Source organism: Coturnix japonica, chromosome 1 (assembly GCF_001577835.2).
Source record: "Coturnix japonica isolate 7356 chromosome 1, Coturnix japonica 2.1, whole genome shotgun sequence".
In the NCBI taxonomy this organism is placed as follows: domain Eukaryota; kingdom Metazoa; phylum Chordata; class Aves; order Galliformes; family Phasianidae; genus Coturnix; species Coturnix japonica.
The window spans coordinates 52431445-52450323 of NC_029516.1; the positions used below are offsets into that span (position 1 = coordinate 52431445).

General features: G+C 46.0%; 1 protein-coding gene across 3 annotated transcripts in view; it reads left to right on the forward strand.

The window, feature by feature from the left end:
- SLC6A12 (solute carrier family 6 member 12) overlaps positions 1-16374 on the forward strand; it is a 34357-nt gene extending 17983 nt beyond the window's left edge. For all 3 annotated transcript variants that reach the window (XM_015865817.2, XM_015865812.2, XM_015865803.1), the window contains 8 exons: positions 881-984; positions 1969-2093; positions 2244-2356; positions 2983-3120; positions 3668-3770; positions 9684-9784; positions 10658-10828; positions 13081-16374. In XM_015865817.2, coding sequence (XP_015721303.1) covers positions 881-984; positions 1969-2093; positions 2244-2356; positions 2983-3120; positions 3668-3770; positions 9684-9784; positions 10658-10828; positions 13081-13224 — 999 coding nt within the window. In that variant the 3' untranslated portion in view covers positions 13225-16374. The remainder of the gene's footprint in view (positions 1-880; positions 985-1968; positions 2094-2243; positions 2357-2982; positions 3121-3667; positions 3771-9683; positions 9785-10657; positions 10829-13080) is intronic.
- The last annotated feature ends 2505 nt before the right edge of the window (positions 16375-18879 follow it).

Here is an 18879-nt window from a genome sequence, read left to right on the forward strand (position 1 = left end):
CGCATCTTCCCAGATGGCTGCAGCCCCAACTGCTCCCAAACCAGCTGCCAAACACACTCTCTTCCCCCAAATGGCTTTCAGACACAATTATGTGTTGTCAATACAAAATCTGTGGTGTGCCGAATGCAAGAGCCAGCCGAACATAAATGGCATTTTAATATTGAAATAAATAATGGAAGGGGGGGAGGGAGGGGAGGGAGCAATGGAGGCTGAGTGCATTTTATTTGTGACCAGAGCTTATTCACTGAAAAGCTCCCAATCTTTTATAGCCTAAACAAAGCCGATGTGGTCTTTCCAGGCTGCAGCATGGCAGCGTAGCAGGAGTAAGGAATCCTGCGATTGATTTTAAAGAGAGCAAATCTTGGGTGCAAAGCTGTGGGTCTGAGCAGCAGTGCAAAGGCTGAGGTTGTCTGCAGGCTGTCAAATCTTGTGTGCCTGGCTGTTTGCTGCTGCTTAGAGGAAAAAGAGAATGAGGGGGAGTGTACAGACAGGCAGAAAGAGGGCTGTGTTCCCTCCTGCCTGTTACCCTCAGTCTCTGACAGGGAGTGGAAGCAGTGCTGGAGTTCACCCTGAAGCTCTCTGGGAGACCAAGGCACCATTCATGGGGAAGAGGAATGGAGCAGAGAGGAAGGAGCCCACTCAGCAATGGCCAATGCCCTGGCGTCAGACTGATGTGCAAACATGGTCCTCACAGGAGCCTAGAGGTCTTTTCATCTGATAGTTCAGTTTCCCAGAAATATATTCCAGTTTCTGCATCCTTTGTGCCCCTCTATCCCACATAGTTTGTTCAGCTCTGATGGAGGGGTGTTTGCTGGGCAGAGCACAGACACTTGTTTATTTTGCTGCCACGTCTGAAGACTACCGACATTCTCTTTTCCAGGTCTGGATGGATGCAGGCACACAGATTCTCTTCTCTTACGCGATATGCCTTGGGTGCCTGACAGCCCTGGGCAGCTACAATAACTATACCAACAACTGTTACAGGTAAGAGGAGCCCAGGCTCCTTGCATTCTTCTGGAAATTTGCTTAGAGACAAATAGCACAGGGCTGTGCCTGATGAAGGGAGACCTGTGGGCAGTGCTATTTTAAAGGATAAGGGCATGTTCATAGTTTGGGATGGACTCAGCACAGGGATTGAGATTGGCTAGGGCAACTCAGGAGCTCCAGAGAAGTGTTTTAGCAGCCCCTTCTTGCATGAGTCAACTTGGGAATTGGAGGGAATGGAGGAGGAATAGATGTGGAGTATGGCCAGCCACTGTGATGATACCACAGGCTGTTTTGATGGGGTGAGTGACCAGGGGCTGCATGGCTAGCTCTGCTATCACTTCTAGGTAGGGGAAGTGTTACAAAGCTGATGATGGCTGGGCCCCCTGTCTCTAGTTCTTCACTAAGAGTAGGGTAATGTATTGCCAATGGCATTTTGATCCTATCAAGGATATTAATCAAGTCTATCTAGCCTCTTCCTTGCCCTTGAATTACAGCTCTATTTTCTCCATGGCCTGACATGAAGCTCAGTAAAGCCATCAAGACCATTTCTGACACATTCCTCAAAGTCCTGTGGAGATGAGGCTCTGTTATTACTTCCAGTATTGCTCCAGCACAGATGGGAAAATTTTACGGTGCTCTGGAGACATCAGTCATCTCTTCTGCCCTTCTCAAAGAGGTGCTGCTGTGGCTGCTGGCCAGGCAATTTATACTTTCCCACGGCACTCCACAATGTATCCGTCACCAATGGAGCAGCGTGTTGACACTTTCCTCTAATATCTTATGTGCCTTGCACTGTCGAAATAGCTCTAGATAGCACTGCATACCTGCACTTCTCCGTAGCAAATTGATGCTTACTATGGAGGGAGCTGAAGAGCAGTATTGACACACAATTCGGTGCTTGGGGAAGCTGAGTACAGAAGTGACCCTAAGTGGGCCCACTGTGCAAAAGGAAACAGTGTGCTCTCTCATCTCCTCCTGCAGGGACTGCATTATGCTCTGCTTCCTGAACAGTGCCACCAGCTTTGTTGCTGGCTTTGCCATTTTCTCTGTGCTGGGCTTCATGGCTCGAGAGCAGGGCGTACCCATTGCGGAAGTGGCTGAATCAGGTAGGTTTTTCCAGCAGAGGTGTCTGGGGAGGGGGGCTTTTCTGAAGCAAAGCCCAAGCTGTTATCTGCATCTTCCATTGCTGTGCTGTCTGCAGAGAGGTCTGCAGGACCAGTGCTTTCAGATGTGGTCATGCTGCTGTCTGTTGGCAGGTCCTGGCCTGGCTTTCATAGCATACCCAACAGCAGTAACAATGATGCCCGCGTCTCAGCTTTGGTCCTGCCTCTTCTTCCTCATGCTGATCTTCTTGGGACTGGACAGCCAGGTACAGCAAACTAACCCTCCTTCTCCAACTCCTAAGTGCCTGTTGCCACTCTGAGCACCTCCTCATGCCTGTAGGAAAGGATTAGGTGGCTATATGCTTTGCTGGTTCCTCAAATACATTCTCCACACTGTCCACAGCTCTTTCATACCATGGGTACTCACAGCCAGGGCTGAAGAGAGGCCAATGGCTATGTGTGGTGACATCTTTGTTTTGCATCTTTATTCTCACGTGTATGAGGATACATGTGAGGGTGTACCAGCACATCTCCAGCTGCAAGGGAGAACGGTCTTGCATCCACCTCTTACCTTCCAGTACTCCAGGGGGAAAACCCAGCAGAGCAATGTGAAACCCTGGTATACTGGCTCAAGGGTAGAGGGGGTGTCCTGGCTTGGCTGCCAAATAGGGCATTCTGTTCAGGCTCTACTATGTAGCACCTAAACCTTTGAACCTCTATTTCTCTTTGTTCCCTAATCAAGGTCCCCTCTTGCCTCACCTTGTTGGTTGTTCTTCTTCACACTGGCCTAGCTGTCTTGGGAAAACTCTCCAAGTCTTGAGGAGAAAAGGACAGTGAGCATGTTCTTGGGGAAGGGGAGACATTGGGCTTTGTGACCTTTATTCTCCTGCAGTTTGTCTGTGTGGAAAGCATGGTGACAGCTATTATTGACATGTTCCCGGGAGTGTTTCGAAAGAAGGGACGCCGGGAGCTGCTGATCCTGGCCATTGCAGTGATGTGCTACCTGCTGGGCTTACTGCTGATCACTGAGGTAAGAAAGGTGGAGCTGTGCTACAACCAGGCACCAGAAGCCCCGCATGACTGCTCTGGAGGAGCACTTAGAAGTAGCAGGCTTGTCTTCAATGCTTTTGTTTATCCTTCATTTCCAATGCATTAGCAGGTGTCTCTCAGCCAGTGTTGCTGATGGTGTGATGCTCCTGCACCTGCTAGGAGCCACAGTGACATCCCTGCAGCTTGATAAGGCTGCCTTATGCAAATACCACCTTGCTCAAACAAGCTGAGCTGCATATTCAGAAGCTATTCTAATGGCAGTGATCATTTGCTGGCTGCTTTGCATTAGAAGCAGGGTGACAGGAGGGAAGGATGGGGTAATAAGTGCAGCATCACCTTGCCAACAGAGAGCCTGTTGTTGGACCAGAAGCAGGAGAATTGTGTTGATGTGATGCTATGCAAGATGTGATCAAGAGAGCTTTGACTGTGGGAAACTGAACTTAGTAATTCTGTAGATTTGGTATAACAAAGTGCTCTGGTGGACACAGAAACCTGCCATGACTCCCTCTTCTCTACCTCTGTTACAGGGTGGGATGTACATCTTCCAGCTCTTTGATTACTATGCTGCTAGCGGCACGTGTCTGATATTCCTGGCCATTTTTGAAGTCATCTGTGTAGGATGGGTTTACGGTAAGTAGAGGACAAAAACCTGTGCTGCTGCTTCTCAAGGCTAGGGCTGGGGGTGGAAAAGAAAAGGTGGATGGAAAAGATCCACCGCTCCCTTAGGAAGCAAAGAAATGCTTCAATTACTCTCTTTCTTGTCTGGTTTCCAGTGTGTTTCCTCACAACATTTTTTTTAACTGCTCCACATTTAGAGTACAAATGACTTTTCCATCTCTGAAGCTTCCTCATCTTCTGTTACTTTGCTGCTCTTTCCACTCCTCCTATGGGTTAGAAAACCAGCTACGGAGGAGTGACTGCTGTTTGTCAGACTCTATTTCAGTCTGTACCTTGTGCCTGTGGTTTAATCCTGCCAGTTTGTTTCATGTAAAGTGCTGGGTTACAGACTTGCTGTGTGCCACTTCTGTGATAATGCGTGCTTTATATTTTTCATGGGCTGTGATGGCAGTCCCAAAAGAAATGGATGGGACTGCCTTGGCACTCATTGAGGACTGTAACCAAACCACGTAGGAGCAGAATTAGGCTGAGCTCAGTGAACTACCAGAAGGAAACCAGCTACTTGTTGGTGTGCAGTAAGCAGAAAATCCTGTGGTAACCCATGGAAGGTCTCTGCCCTGCTGAGCAACAACTGAGCCCAACAGGCTGCAGTCCACCTCACTGAGGTACATGTTGAGGCTGGTGGTTTCCAAGATAAGGGGTTAGTTTTGTGTGTTATGGAGCAGAGGCTTTCTGTCCTTGGCATAATAGAATCATGGAATCATTAAGCTTGGAAAAGACCTCCAAGGTCATAGAGTCCAACCATCAGCCCATCACCACCATGCCCACTAACCCATGTCCCTCAATGCCACATCCACATGTTTCTTGACGTGGCAGTTCAAGGATAGCACAGAGTGATATAGATGCCAGATGAGACCAAACTGAGAGCATCCCCAAAAACAGCATCTGCTGCACCAGGCAGTGTGCCCTGATCAACCTAAGGAAAACACTGTAGGCATGAACATTGTTCATATCCCCTCTTTTTTTCTTGATGGCTAGCAGTGGATGCTTAGGGAGGAATATAGGGTATATATTTATCATCCAAAAAACCCTACAGCAAATAGTTCCACAGCTTGGTCTGTTGTGGTATGAGGAATCACAGTCTTTTGCTTGTTTTGAACCTGCCACTTGCCAGTTCCTTTTTCTGCCCCACAGACCTTACTTCAGAAGTAGGATAAGTGATAGGAGAACAGTCAGTCCCCATTTGCTTTCTTTGGTACGTGTGGTTTTACAGAATTTGCCATGGCTGTAGTGCACTTGCTGATAAAGATGTTCTTATGTTCTCCAAACACTCATTTTAACAAATCAAACCAATTTCTAGTCTGGAAGGACTTCTCTCTTACTGAAACAGGAGCAGGTTCTGCTGCTTGTGTTTAACCTTCTGGGATGCAAGAAATGTGTGTCTGTAGGAGAGATTTATTCTAGAGAGTTATCCTGGGAGGGAAACTCATCTGAGAGCTTGCAGTGCCAGACCTTGGCCAGATATGAATTTAATCAACTTCTGCAAGTTCCCTGTGAGACTTCTAAGCAGAAGGAGATTTCCATCCATGCGTAACAGGCCTTCACTATCACCACCCTGAGCTACATTAAATTTACATTACAGTTTGCCCATTCTTCCCTCCTCATGCTCTGCTCCTCGTGGCAAATAGCCACTCCACGGGTCTGATTCTGGGCTGAAATGCAGTCAAGAGGCTGAGACAGGCCATCTTAGTGGAAAAGATGTGCCTAGTGCCAACTACTGCTTTTTTCTCAGCCTCAGATTTGGCAGGACCAAGCCACTTGCTTACACTGTGAAGAATTACAGCGTTTTCACTAACACAAATATACGCACTGAGTTTCCCCTCTCCCAGCACATACGCCAGCCGCCCACCATTTGGCAGCTTCCCTCTGCTGACAGGCAGATGCTCTTGCTCAGATCTAAGGCTTTCCTCACGTACTGCTCTCTGCCTGCACAAGGACTTCACAGCATCCCACCTGCCAACCCTGTTTGCTGCAGGGAGGGACAGAGGTGATTCGGTTTCTTCTCCCACCTGTGTCCATTCCATTTTTGGCAACGCAGCCCTCATATAAGTGGGAATTCTTCCTGTGCACTGGGGTTGTGGCATGATGCCACAGAAACATGGTATGGGAGTGATGTTTTCCAGTTTTTCAGGTGGTCACAGCATGCACATTAGGATAAGCTGTTGCAGGAGAAATTGTGTGCCTCTATCACTGCATGAGAGCTGGGGCTGAAACCATTAGAACTGTTTACAAAGCTAAAGCAAACTGATGCCAGCAGGCACCTGTGGGTGGCTGCAGGGTGAATCTGTGTTGAGCTGGTATAAATCTTCCTCTCTTGCTCACATGCAATGTGTCTACCAGCAGCAGCAGCAGGCTCCTCCTGGCTGGATCCTGCCCATCAGGCTGCACTAGCTGGGTTTGCTTTATCCTCTTGGATGCACCTGCTACAGGCAACCTCACATTGTTATTTATGGATCGCAAAGGCTCTTTAAAAGCACCTGGTACCCAAATGGCACACAGTTCCTGCAGTGCCCCAGCAAATGTCCTGCCAGCATTTTGCATGGGTTTGGCACAGGTGTGTGCATTGCAAGTTTGGGATGGCAAGAGAGCAGATGCAAGCTCAGAGCTGTGACCTGGCACCAAGGTCATCATGTACTGGCTTCCTGTGGATCAAATTCAGTACAGATGAATGCAAATAAATGCAGTTTGAGAGAAAAGATTTAGAAGAGAGGGTTTTGTCATAGGCTCCAAACTAACAGTTCAAACAGGCTGCACTGTGTTGTGGTTTAAACTGGCAGACAACTGAGCACCATGCAGCTGTTTGATCACCCTCTCTCCTCACCCAGGGGATGTGAGACAGAAGTGGAAAAAGACTGAACTTGTAGGTTGAGATAAAAGCAGTTTAATCAGACAGAAAAATAAGAGAACATAAATAATAGTTATCTACAAAACAAGTGATACACAGTGCAATTCTCACCACCCAATGACCGATGCACAACCCATTCCCTGAGCAGCAGCTGTCCTCTCAGCCATTTTGTTGTTCAGCATGACACCACATGGTACAGGGTATCCCTTTGGCCAGTCTGGGTCAGCTGTCCTGGTTCTGTCCCCTCCCAGCTCCTTCTGCCTCCTCTATTCCCTTACTTACAGGGCAGCACCAGAAGCAGACATGCTGTTGGCTCTGTGCAGCACTTCTCAGTGACAACTAAAACATCAGCACATTATCATTATTCTCATCTAGAATCCAAAACACAGCACTATACCAGCCACTAGGAAGAAAATTAACTCTATCTCAGCTGAAACCAGGACATATTGAGAAATGTTTCCTGGACTATATACTTCATCTGTGAAACTCGCTGTTTCTGGCTATGGAAGAAAAATCTTTGTGCCTTTCAGTTTGGGCATTACTGGCAGTTTTTATAAGCTTCTTAGATTGAGAAGGGCTCCATAAGGACAAGACATAAGGACGTAAGCTAATCTCTAGTTAGATTTATATGAAAATTATTCCCATGAATTTATGGAGTAAAATAGAATGATTTTTCAGAAAAGGATGTAGCATCTTTGAAAATATATGCTTTCAAAGTGTATGATACTGGCACGTGTGGACAACTGCCCTGATCTTGTGTAGCAACTCCTTTGTCTTGAGATACTGGGGATAGCTATAAGCCTCCTTGTTCTTTCCAACAGCAGTCTCTTTGGTGAGGTCTTTAAGGCACTCCCTGCATGAAATCTATCCAATTCTTATAATATTCTGGGAAGGAAGGGGGACTGTACAAATCCTTCAGCTTCTAAACTGCACAAAAAGCCAATGCTGAGTGACTGAACTGATTTTTAGCTTGATTACTTTTCCATATCCTGTGAAATGCAGAACATGTAAAAGCTTCTATTCATGTACTTTCTGAGGCTGTTCATGTCAGTGTCCATTGTGTTTCACCACATCACCCTACTGTTTGCCACGGGAGGGAAACACAGGACCTGATGGGAATACTACAGAGAAGAAGGATGGGGACAGGTGGACCCATGCTGTTGTTTCCTTCACAGAGAATAGACGTGTGTTGTGTCTTTCTTTTGGCCTGGAATCTTTGTGTTTCTTTAATCACTACGTCTCCCACTAGATCCTAGATCCAAAATTTGCAGTGAAACTGACTTCAGCCGTCAGCATGAATTAATTTATCCATCTTACATCTGACATCATGGTGTGTTTCTGTGGAAACACTGTACGATATAAGAGACTGCACTGTGCTGCAGCCATATCATTTATCTCACTCTCCTTTTTATTCCACCCCACGGAAGATTTTGGCTTTGTGGCAGAACATATTTTTATATTATCTCCCCTTCATCCCCAATATATTTTCAGAAGTGTTATCTGAAGCCTCATGGGATTTGTAGCTTGGAAGTTTTAGGGTTCTGTTTTCTGATGTAGGCTGGGCTCCTCCACAAGACTGTGTGTCCCTTGGTATGCGCAGCTTGTTTTTGCTGGAGGCTACTTGTTAACTTGCCAACTCAAGATGGGAACCATGAGGTATTCAAAGAACGTGCTCCTTCCCATCCTTCTTTCCTAAATGCTTCAAAAGCTGGTTTTAAGGGAGCTTTCCTGCAAACATTAGTCATGGGATATAGAAAATAACACAAAGAATTACAGAAAAGAAAAACACGCTTAATATGCTTTTGTAGAATTCACACAAAGGAAATAAGATCTTGGGACTTGGTTCTTAGGCAGAAAAACATAACACAACAAAACACATTGAACCCTAAGCACTTGGTAGTGCAGCAAGTTCTCTAGGATAAACTTTTGCCCAGCCTTCTGGTGTCAAGATGCAAGGGAGGAAGGTCTCAGCTCATTTGCAGATAAGAACCCTGATAATGAGTTCACAATGGGATGAACAACCCTAAAGGCAGAAACCAATCTTTATCAGCTAAACACTAAGATAAAACTTCAATAAAACAAATACAGTAACCCTTTCTATGGGCAGGTTATTTTCAGCTTTTTTTGTCTGATACTGTTGCCCTATCTTACCTGAGAAAGTTTGATTTAGTATCTCTCATAGTTAGGAAGATCTTAGTGCATTAGTGATTCAGGTGTAGGCTACTGTTGGCTATGTAAGAGAAGCTGAATTATTTTTAAATTCTGTCATTAACTTGAACACACTGAATATTTCTTGAACATGGCATCAGATCTTTCCATGGTGTTGTGTTGTGTAACATCAAATTTAGACTTCAGTTCAGTGGGCCAGTCGTAAAACAAGAGAAGGAAGAGAGCAGGTATCCTCAGATTAACTTATATTGAACAGTACAGCAATACTTGCAGGTGGAAGACTTATTTTCCAGCAGACTTTGGATTTCCAGGTCTCTTGGTTTTATGCCAAAAATAAAATATTCTGTGGAAAGAAAGCTCTTCATGACAGGTGAAACACCCAGTTCAGTCTGGATTCTTGACATAAACTCTTTGATGTGTTAAGCTGGTAAATAAGAGAGGGTTTTATTTGGTGTTCCCTTCGTTTCTTACATCACTCTGAGCTCACACATTTCCATGTGCTCCACCTGCAACCCATGTTGACCTGTAAACCAAATATCCCCCATGCTAGGGGCTGCATTCTCTGACTTGCAGCTGCTGCTGTCTGAGGGATGGGTTATTTATTTTATGTCAAGCTTCCTGGAAATTTATGGCTTAAATTAAGAACCTCCATCTGCTTTTAGACACAGATGAGCATTCTGGATACCAGGAAAGTCTGTCATGTGCTGTTATTAGGGTAGCCATGTTTTTTGCTAGGAGGAAACACTGAGGATAAAGAAATATGGGATCTGATGTGGGTTGTGATTGAAGGAAACAGCAATGATCTTACCTCCTCACATCTGATTTTGTCTCTGTGCTGGCTGGTGGCCAAGGTGCCAACCGCTTCTACAACAACATTGAGGACATGATTGGTTATCGACCATGGCCCTTGATCAAGATATGCTGGCTGGTGTTCACCCCGGGTCTGTGTTTGGTAAGTATGTGCCTTTATGACAACACAACATATTATTCTGGGACCCCACATTCTCTGTAGGAAAGTCTGATTTGTCTTCAAGGTGCTACTGTCATTTCATCCAACTCCTGCGGAGAAGTGCAAGTTTGTCCATAGCTGAGGTGGCAGCTTGATTCCTTTGTAAAGCCTTATCTTTTGCCTGAAAACTTTGAAAACTTCTCAGACAACTGTATTAAAAACAAAACAAACAAAATAACAACAAAAATCTTCCACAGGCAAGTTCCTGCATCTTTCAAGTTCATGTCCAGTCTTACTTCACTGACATTTACAAGTTTTCTGTGCCAAATTCTGATCCCGCATCTGATCTTGTGATTTGTTTCCTTTGACATCAGTGGGAACACAGGCAGGATATATAGCTGCAGTTTACATAAAAATTCTGTTCCTCTGTCCTTGGAGTCCACTAGGAATTGAATGTTGGGGGAATTTTCAAAGTAAGTCTGATTCAGCCTAAATTATTTGAGTGTTCTGTGGCTAGAGACCCCCAAGATGGATGAATCTGTGCCTGTACTTCTGGAAGGCTTCTGAGGAGGACAGCAAGTTTCTGACCTCAAAATGACTAAAGTTCTGTCTCTGTGTTCCCAGGCCTTCAAATCTGCTGCCAGTTTTGCTTAGGTTGAATCCACAGTGAGCCTGCAGAGAAGCCTGGACCTGGCTGAGATAACCATGCATGCAGTCAGCATACATTAAGCTCTTGCTTGCTGCAGTGAGCAATGGCCATGCTAGCTCATGCAGAACAGCACACTCATTGCCACCTAGCTGGCACGTGCTGGGCTGGACTGCTTAACTCCGTCTGCTCCCCATGCCCTGCCTATGTTTGTGTTCTGTGTTCCCCAGGCTGTCTTCTTTTTCTCCCTAATCAAGTACACACCCTTGAAATACAACAATTCTTATGTGTACCCACCCTGGGGCTACATGCTGGGCTGGCTGATGGCACTCTCCACCATGGTCTGCATTCCTCTCTACGTCATCTTCATCCTCCTGAGGACCAAGGGATCCCTGAAGCAGGTATTGAGATTGTGGTCACTGGGTGAATTGCTGCTGCTTCCTCATGGCAGCTCCTGGGTAGGGCTCTGCGGAAGATACACATTACACATTTTTCCTTTGAGAAGGCAGTGAGAAGTGTGAGTGCCTTTTCCCCAGAATGCCCTACAGCTATTGTTGTCAACATGTAGGGTTTGGAGTGTCTCAGCACAGCTTTCAGTTTGATCATCAGCTCTCCAGGGTTTTCCATGAGACATGCCACCATTCATGGTGCAATGCGTAGACAGATATGGCAGAACATCTCTAATGCTGGCTCCACTGGATGGCAGAGAATCTCCCAGTGTGTGCTTTTTTGAGGCCATATGATGACTGGTTTGACATGCTGATGATGTTAGTAAAGATGGCATAACACCATCTTTTTCCTCTCTTCCTTTAGTGACTTGTGCCAGTGCAAATCAGATACAAAACCAAGATCTGTTTTACTTTATTTTTCTCACGTCCCTTACCCTTGTCCCCTTTTAGTCCTGTTGAGTGTTATTCTCTTTGAAGAAACTGCACATGACTATTAAAGAGGAGATGCTCACAGACCTACAAAGGTCAACTATGGCCGAGCCTGTCCTCATCCAGCTGTAGGCCTCTTGGCCTCATCCTGGGACAACAGTCTAGGAAGTTGTGTCAGAGCTGGTTAATGCCGGTCTCAGGCTCAGAAGAATTTCAAGTGAAATACCCAGATGGGTAGCGGCCCTGCACCTTTCCTATCCCAAGGCCAATTTGAAGAGGGTCTGGATGGCTGACACTACATCTGACTCCTGACAGCTCAGAGGCTTTACATGCCTTTATGAGGACTCAGGGCTGTCTGTGAAGTGATTGCCTATATGTCCTCCTTGCTGAACAGGCAGAATGCCTCACTTGTTGCAAAGAGTCCTTGGACTAGAATGCTGCTGCAAGTGATGCTAATGCTTATTTTACAGCACATCCAAGAAATTGCTACAGCCAATTTCAGACTGTAGCGTTTTCTATTTGCCCTGGTTTAGGTCATATTATCTGTAATTTTCAAGGAGCTCTCAGTTATATTATTATGAAGAAATTTCCAAATGGGTGCTTGTGGCATGCAAGAAGGAGCCAGCTGCCAAGCTTGGGCTGATTCAGGGGAGAATCAAAGCCAACCGCATGAAATCTCCTGGTATATTTGCTTCTGTTTTGTAAACAAGATTTCTCAAAATATACCTGTTCCATTTTTCCAGTCACGCCCCATAAATGTAATGAATTAATTTCCTGACACAGCTGCTTCCAGGTACAGTGCCTTTTAACTGAATATTGCAAGCTGTTCACTGAAAGTGAGCTCTTAACTGGCAATTATGATCAGTTGCTGCAAAAAACCGATTCCTCTTGCTCCACTTGACTGATCAAGAAACACAAATGTTGTTGCTTAATGTGTCTGATTAAGACAGCTCAAGTCCCAAGCACTGAAAACCTGCAGTGAGTTGCTCACAGAGAAGCTTCAGGCCAAGGCTGGTTTCACAAATCATGGGGCAAATGCTTTTGAATAAATGAGTGAAATCTTGCATCCTGGCAGGCATTTCACAGCAAGCAGAAGTACTGAAATTAATCAAACGAGTCATGGATGAGTTGTCTGCTCTGCTGTGGTATGCTGTGTAAGGGAGGAGCGTGCTGTGGCCCGAACAGTCCGTGAAAGAACAACAGATGTGACTGAGCTGGGACATGGCACACCAGAGGGGAGCTGTGGGCAGGAGCACCCTGGCCCTTGTGTCACTCTGGTGAGTGACTGAGAATGTCATTGAGGGAGATGTCACCTGCCAGCCTGCCTCCCATAAGGACAGAAGGTGCCCATCACTTCCCAACAGTCAGTCAGGACATACGGGAGGCTGCACAGCCCCCATCAGACTTTTCAGGAAGCACGGCTACTTGGCATAAGGAAAAGAGTAATTAGACTTTACCCTGTTTTTATTATGGCCACAGAAAGTATCTGTGGGGTGAAGCTCTAGCATCTTTCAACCTAGAAATCTGTGTGGAGCTGTGTATGTCAGGGTGTCAGACCACAGCATAAATCTGAGCCTAGGGATGGAATAACTGTCTGTGAGCAGCTGAATTGGGCCTGCCCTGCATCTCTCTCTTCCACAGCCTTCCAGCTAGAGAAGAGCATGAAGCTGTGAGCATCAGCTCTACAGATGCCTTTGCCCCCAGCAATGGTTGTAGATCACTATTGGGTGCCGGTCTGTTTATCAGCTTAATTAACAAAGACTTCCTCTCCACAGCGGCTCACGCTGCTGATTTCCCCAGCAGAGGATCTGCCGCAGCCCAGGAAGCACGTGGTGAGTCTGTCCGAACAGAAGCTCAAGGAACAGTCCCTTCCTGTCCAGGAGATGCTCAGCATCACAGAGAGGGAAACCCATTTCTAAGGCACTGAGGATATCGCCTTCATACTCTGATTTGATTCGCTCTCTCCTTCCTGAAGTGGTTTCTTTTCCTGGACTCTTCCCTTCTCTCCTTCACGTGGGTCACCCCTGACTCCTGCCAGCTGTCAGAGGGGTCCTCAGAACTGACACTGATGGAGAGGGAAAGAAATGCAAAAAATGAAGCATAGTAACAAAAAAAAAGAGCTACCCTCCCCCCCCCCCCCCCACACACACACACAAAAAAAAACCCCACCATCTGTGTTGGGAGGAGGAAAGGAAACCACAGTGGTGAGAGAGAGCAGAGATTAGAGGTGTGCAGGAGCAAAGTTAGGGATGCAAAGACACAAATGGCAGGATATTAGCACAGGAAATAAACGAGTTGGTTCAGAAGTACATAAGAAGCATGAGGATGACAAAGGGAAGTGTACTGCTATGTCACCTACATCCAAGGGACAGGTTGCCAATAAGGTATTGCAGGCTGCAGTGTTAGTAGTGATGGCTTCAGAACAGGAAGAGTGACAGGGCACAAGGTGCAAACACAGCTATTGATGCTGGATCTCACAGCAGGCTCTGGGTGGAAAGGGGGTGATGGCTAACTATTCCAGATGTATGCTCCCAGTCAGACCCACACTGGCCAGTGAACAAGAATCCCACAGTGAAACAGCTGAATCTTTGGTGATTCTCTCAGAGAAATCACGGAGTGAAGGCAAAGTCCCAGAGCAGGTTGGTTAAAAATGAGCTGCAGCGCAGCAAAGAGGAATGGAACCCTGGGGACTGCACGCCCACAAATTTAACTGCACTGCTGGGGCATTTTATGGAGGAATTAATGAAGGAGTTGATGGGCCTGTTTCTGTGCTTCAGAGTAGCTTTGGGGCAAGAGTGGGAGAAGGATTGTGCTGCCTCCGCTCTGCTGCCAGTAACTGCTCAGGGGACATGGCAGGAACAATCGGGCACAATAATCATAAGCTCAAAAGAGATAAAGGGATAATTAATAGCTAAGATGACTTCATTGGCAGCAGACTGTGTCAAATTAAACATTCCCTGTTGCCAGGGTGGTCGTGATTGCAGTGTGATGGCTGGGAGGGATGTCATGGGGATGTGACGTTTGGAGCCACACAGCCCTGTCTCGCAGAGGCAGTTATGTCACATGTGTGGCCCAAACACTCAGTGATAAAGCCTACCTGAATGCCTATTGAGATTTCACAAAAGCCAGCAGCAATATCTCCCCAGACCATTTACTACAGTCTAGGGAACGCACACTGGCTTTGGGTCTGCCTTGCAATAGTGCCATATCGCAGCACGCAGGAGAATTACCATTAAAGTGAATTGCAGGTGCCACAGGCTCCTTTCCCTTGTTCCTCCTTCCAAGTAATTGCTCATCCCCGTGCTGTGTGGAGATAAACTGCCAGCGCTGAAAGAAAGTGGGGAAATCAGGTCTCATCTGTGCAGTGCAGCAGCTTTTCCAATTGCTATGGGAACCTTATCTTTTGCGGTCTTATGTGAGTTTAACTGGTGAATTAGCATGGGGGAATTTTTTTCCCCCATTTAATTTCCTTTCCTTTAAAATCTAAAAATTGTTGGTGAAATGAATGCTGAAAGTCAAACATCAGAATTTGTACCTCTCTGGGGCATTTTCATTTCATCGGAGATGATTTGCCATAGAAGGTAGAGACAGCTGGCAAGCCTCGTTCCTCTTCACTATGAAGGACTGCAGCACCACAGAAGGCACCATTTATTTTATCTTATTTATTAAGGAGCTAAATGTTGAGTTGCTGCAATGGTTTTGGGAAGAGCTTAGAATCCAGACTCTTGCAGCCCTGCCTCACAGTAAACATTTTGGTATTTTTCCCGGGTAGCAGTAACTGCTCACAGTTAAGCAGAGTGAGCTGCTCTCTACAGCAGGTCCCTATTTGTGGCTGGAACAACAGCTCCTGGTGGCCAACATTGCAAGGCCAAGGCACATGGCAATGCAATGGTGGCTCAGCCTGGTCATCTGGTAAATACACCAGCCCTGGGTGTCCATGAGTGCCCTCCATCAGCCCCAAAGGAGGGCTGTGCACACAAGGTCTGGTTTTGGTGGCAACCACCATCACAATGGTTGCATTGGTTTTGAGGAGGAAATAACGCTTTCTCCAATCAACACAAGTTCAGTAGTAGGACTGTATCATAGCATCCAGATTCAGTTAACAAGGGCTTCTTGTGTTGTTACCATGCCTTTAAGCTGTACGATAGCATCTTGCTGCCAGAGAAGCGGTGACGGTGTGGCCACTCGTTTTCCTGAGGTAGTCTGAAAACACTGCAGTAATTCCTAGAGAGTAACAAATCACCTTGCAGTTCTGAACACAGGTGTGGGAACTGTGTGACTGCAAATAAACACTGTATGGACTGGTTTATCTGTTGCTTATGTATAATCTGATAGCAGTGTCACGGCCCTGTCAGGTAGCAGCCTATTTTAACAAAGTCAGCGGAGGAATTGCTGTCATCACTGAAAGAAATTACAGGATTTCCAGGATCAGGAAGTTCATCCAGACACTTTGGATGGGACTGAGAGAACTGCAGGAAGTTTAAGGGAGAGATCCTTGTTGTCTTGTGACCCAAGCATACCCAGCTGGGGTAGAAGGGGAAAATACCACCAACAATTATTTGCTGCTATAACCCCTCCTGCATGCCGACATAGTTAGAGATCAACTACTGAATGGTTTGTTGAACTCACACAAGTATCTCAGACATTACTGCACACATACTAAGCATCTGAGAGGTCTTTATCAGCCTCTGGAAGATGCCCATGCTGTGGTCAGAGTTGAGTGTCTGACTGAAGAAAAGCCACAACGGTGCATACGTACCATTAGAAGGGATGGTATGGAAAGGAGGGAGTGATTTTGTTTTCATGTAGTTGTTGATAAGACGTCAAAACAGTGCATTTGAAGCTGAAATCCAAGGGAAGTGACCAAATGTTCATTCCCTGCTGCTCCTTCCAGTCAGAGAAGAGGTACTGTATATAGAAGCGAAGGAAGACGTCTGTTAAGCACCTAATTGCCAGGCTTTTTTTTTCACCTTTCTGGGGGGGGTGGCTGTTTTATTTTTCATTAGAAACGAACTGACTCCAGCAAGGAACATCAGGAAAACCCTTTTTTTTTTTTTTTTTTTTTTTTTAAATAAAAGAACACAAAATGCCTTGAATTTTCTTCTTCCTTTTGTCTTTTTTTTTGTTTGTTTGTTTGTTTCTTTCCTTCTCAGTTTTTTCCTGTTCTCCTGCCTCCCTCCTCCTCTTTCTGGCCTTTCTGCCTTGTATTTTTACCGAGGAAAACAGACAAACAAACAGAAATAGAAGTGAAATTGTAAAATTTAGCCTAAACCTCCCTTCTTTTAGTTTAAAGTCATTCCTCTTGTCCTATCACTATCAGACTGTGTAAAAAATTGGTCTCCCTCCTGCTTGTAAGCTCCCTTCAAATACTTCAAATACTGGAAGGCCACAATGAGGTCTACCCAGAACCTTCTCTTCTCCAAGCTAAACAAGCCCAATTCCCTCAGGCTTTCTGTGTAGGAGAGGTGCTCCAGCATCTTTGTGGCTCTCCTCTGGACCCACTCCAGCAACTCCACATCCTTTCTGAGGTACTGGGGACCCCAGACTTGGACACAGTACTCCAGTCAGGGCCTCATGAGAGCAGAGCAGAAGGGGACAATCCCTTCCCTCACTTTGCTGGCTATTCCTCTTCTGATGCAGCCCAGGATACAGTTGGCCTTCTGGACTACAGGCACTTACTGCTGGCTCATGTCCAGCTTCTTGTCCATCAAGATCCCCACATCCTTTTCCACAGGGCTGCTCTCAGTAAGTTCTTCTCCCAGCCTGTACTCACGCCTTGGATTGTCTTGACCCCAGTGCAACACCTTGTTTTTGACCTTGTTAAACCTCATCAGATTTTCACGTGCCCACTTTTCAAGTGTATTTAGATCCCTTTGGATGGTGTTCTTCCCTTCTATTGTGTCAAATGTGCCACTTAGCCTGTTGCCATCAGCTGCCACTTGCTGAGGGTACACTCAATCCCACTGTCTATGTTGTTGATAAAGATGTTGAAGAGCACCAGTCCCAAGACAGAATCCAGGGGGACATGACCAGTCTCTAACTGGACATAGAGCTGTTGACAACAACCCTCTGGCTATGACCATCCAACCAATTCTTTATCCACCAAACAGTCCAGCCTTCAAGTCCTTATTGCTGCAATTCAGAGATAAGGATGAAGAGCATCAGATCATCCTGTTGTTCTTTGGTTTATTAGGCTACATGCACTAGCAAACAGTTTACCTCATATTAATTTGCTAAAGAGGTTTGAAGAGGATGAGGAGGGATTAATGTTAATCAAATGAGAAGATAATATAAGCTTTCAGAAAGTGAAGATTAAGACGTGAAACCTGAGGGACTGGGAAGATGTGTGCATGCTGCCATCCACTTCCCTCCACAGAGCAACAAAAAAGACTTTATTACTGAACATCTTGGTGTGGACAAGGGAAAAGAAATATTTCTAACTGTGCTTGGTGGGAGGTGAGTTCATTTTTTTCCCTTTTGTTTTTAAGCCTAGCATAAGCCCTGCCCTCTTGACTGCTCCTGGGACATCATCCTGGTCTGTTTTGCATGCCTGACCCACAACTGTCTCTGCACAGGAGGGCAAATATTTTTGGAGCTGTCTGTTCTGGTTTGTCAAGCCAGCACATGAAAATCTATGTGGAAAGCAAAAAGGATTCCCAGGGAGAAATGCTTTAAGTGTCTGTGCAAAGCCAACTGTGGGCAACTCGGCTTGTCTTGCTTTCGGTGACTTGCCAAGATCATGCTGTGAAATGTGGTCTCTTCAATTTTTCTTTTTTCTTAAAGAATTCTGTAGAGCAATTTCTGTCCCAGCCTGGTTTATGGCCAGGGCAGGGAATGTCTCCCCATAGCAGTCCAGGATGGTTGCTCTGGGTCAGAGGTGGACTCGTTCTCATTCCTTATTTGCCAGTAGCCAGCAGACTTTCCTAACACATGCTTTATCAAGTGTGAGGCCATTGTACCATGGTGTGGGTAATGGTCTCTGGAGACAGAAGAGTGATGAAAAGCAGTCTTCCGCCTCTCCCACGCTTGTATTTAACAGTAAATTAAACAAGCTTCTTTTTCACATGGAGAAATAAACTCACCCTCCAAGCAAAAAGCAACCTGTCACTTTCCCACACCCTGGAGAAGGGCCATAACCACCTCATCCAAAGCAAGCATCCCTCCAGTGCACAAAGTTCACTTGCTCTGAGGTAAGGATGCCTCGAAAGCTGGTATTTCTGCACCAGAATCTCTGGGATTTGTGCTGGGACACTGCAAGCAATGTGCAGGCAAACTGAATAACAGCAGAAAACAGTGGGTTAACCTCTCCATGATGGCAGAATGCAGCCAGGCAATGGGAACTGACCCAGTGCTGAGGTTTAATCCCACAACTTTGGAGAAAACATGCTCATACTGTCCTAGTTTTCTGTGTTACACTTTCAGATGAGGTGTGAGTTTCCCAGATGGGCTGTGGGATGGTGGCTCCCATTGGCACCAGTGCAATGCAGATGTCACTCCTGTTACAGGAACAGCAATAGAGTCCTCTCTCCCATGCCATCATACAGCCCTGCCCCATGGGCATTTGTCCTGCTGCC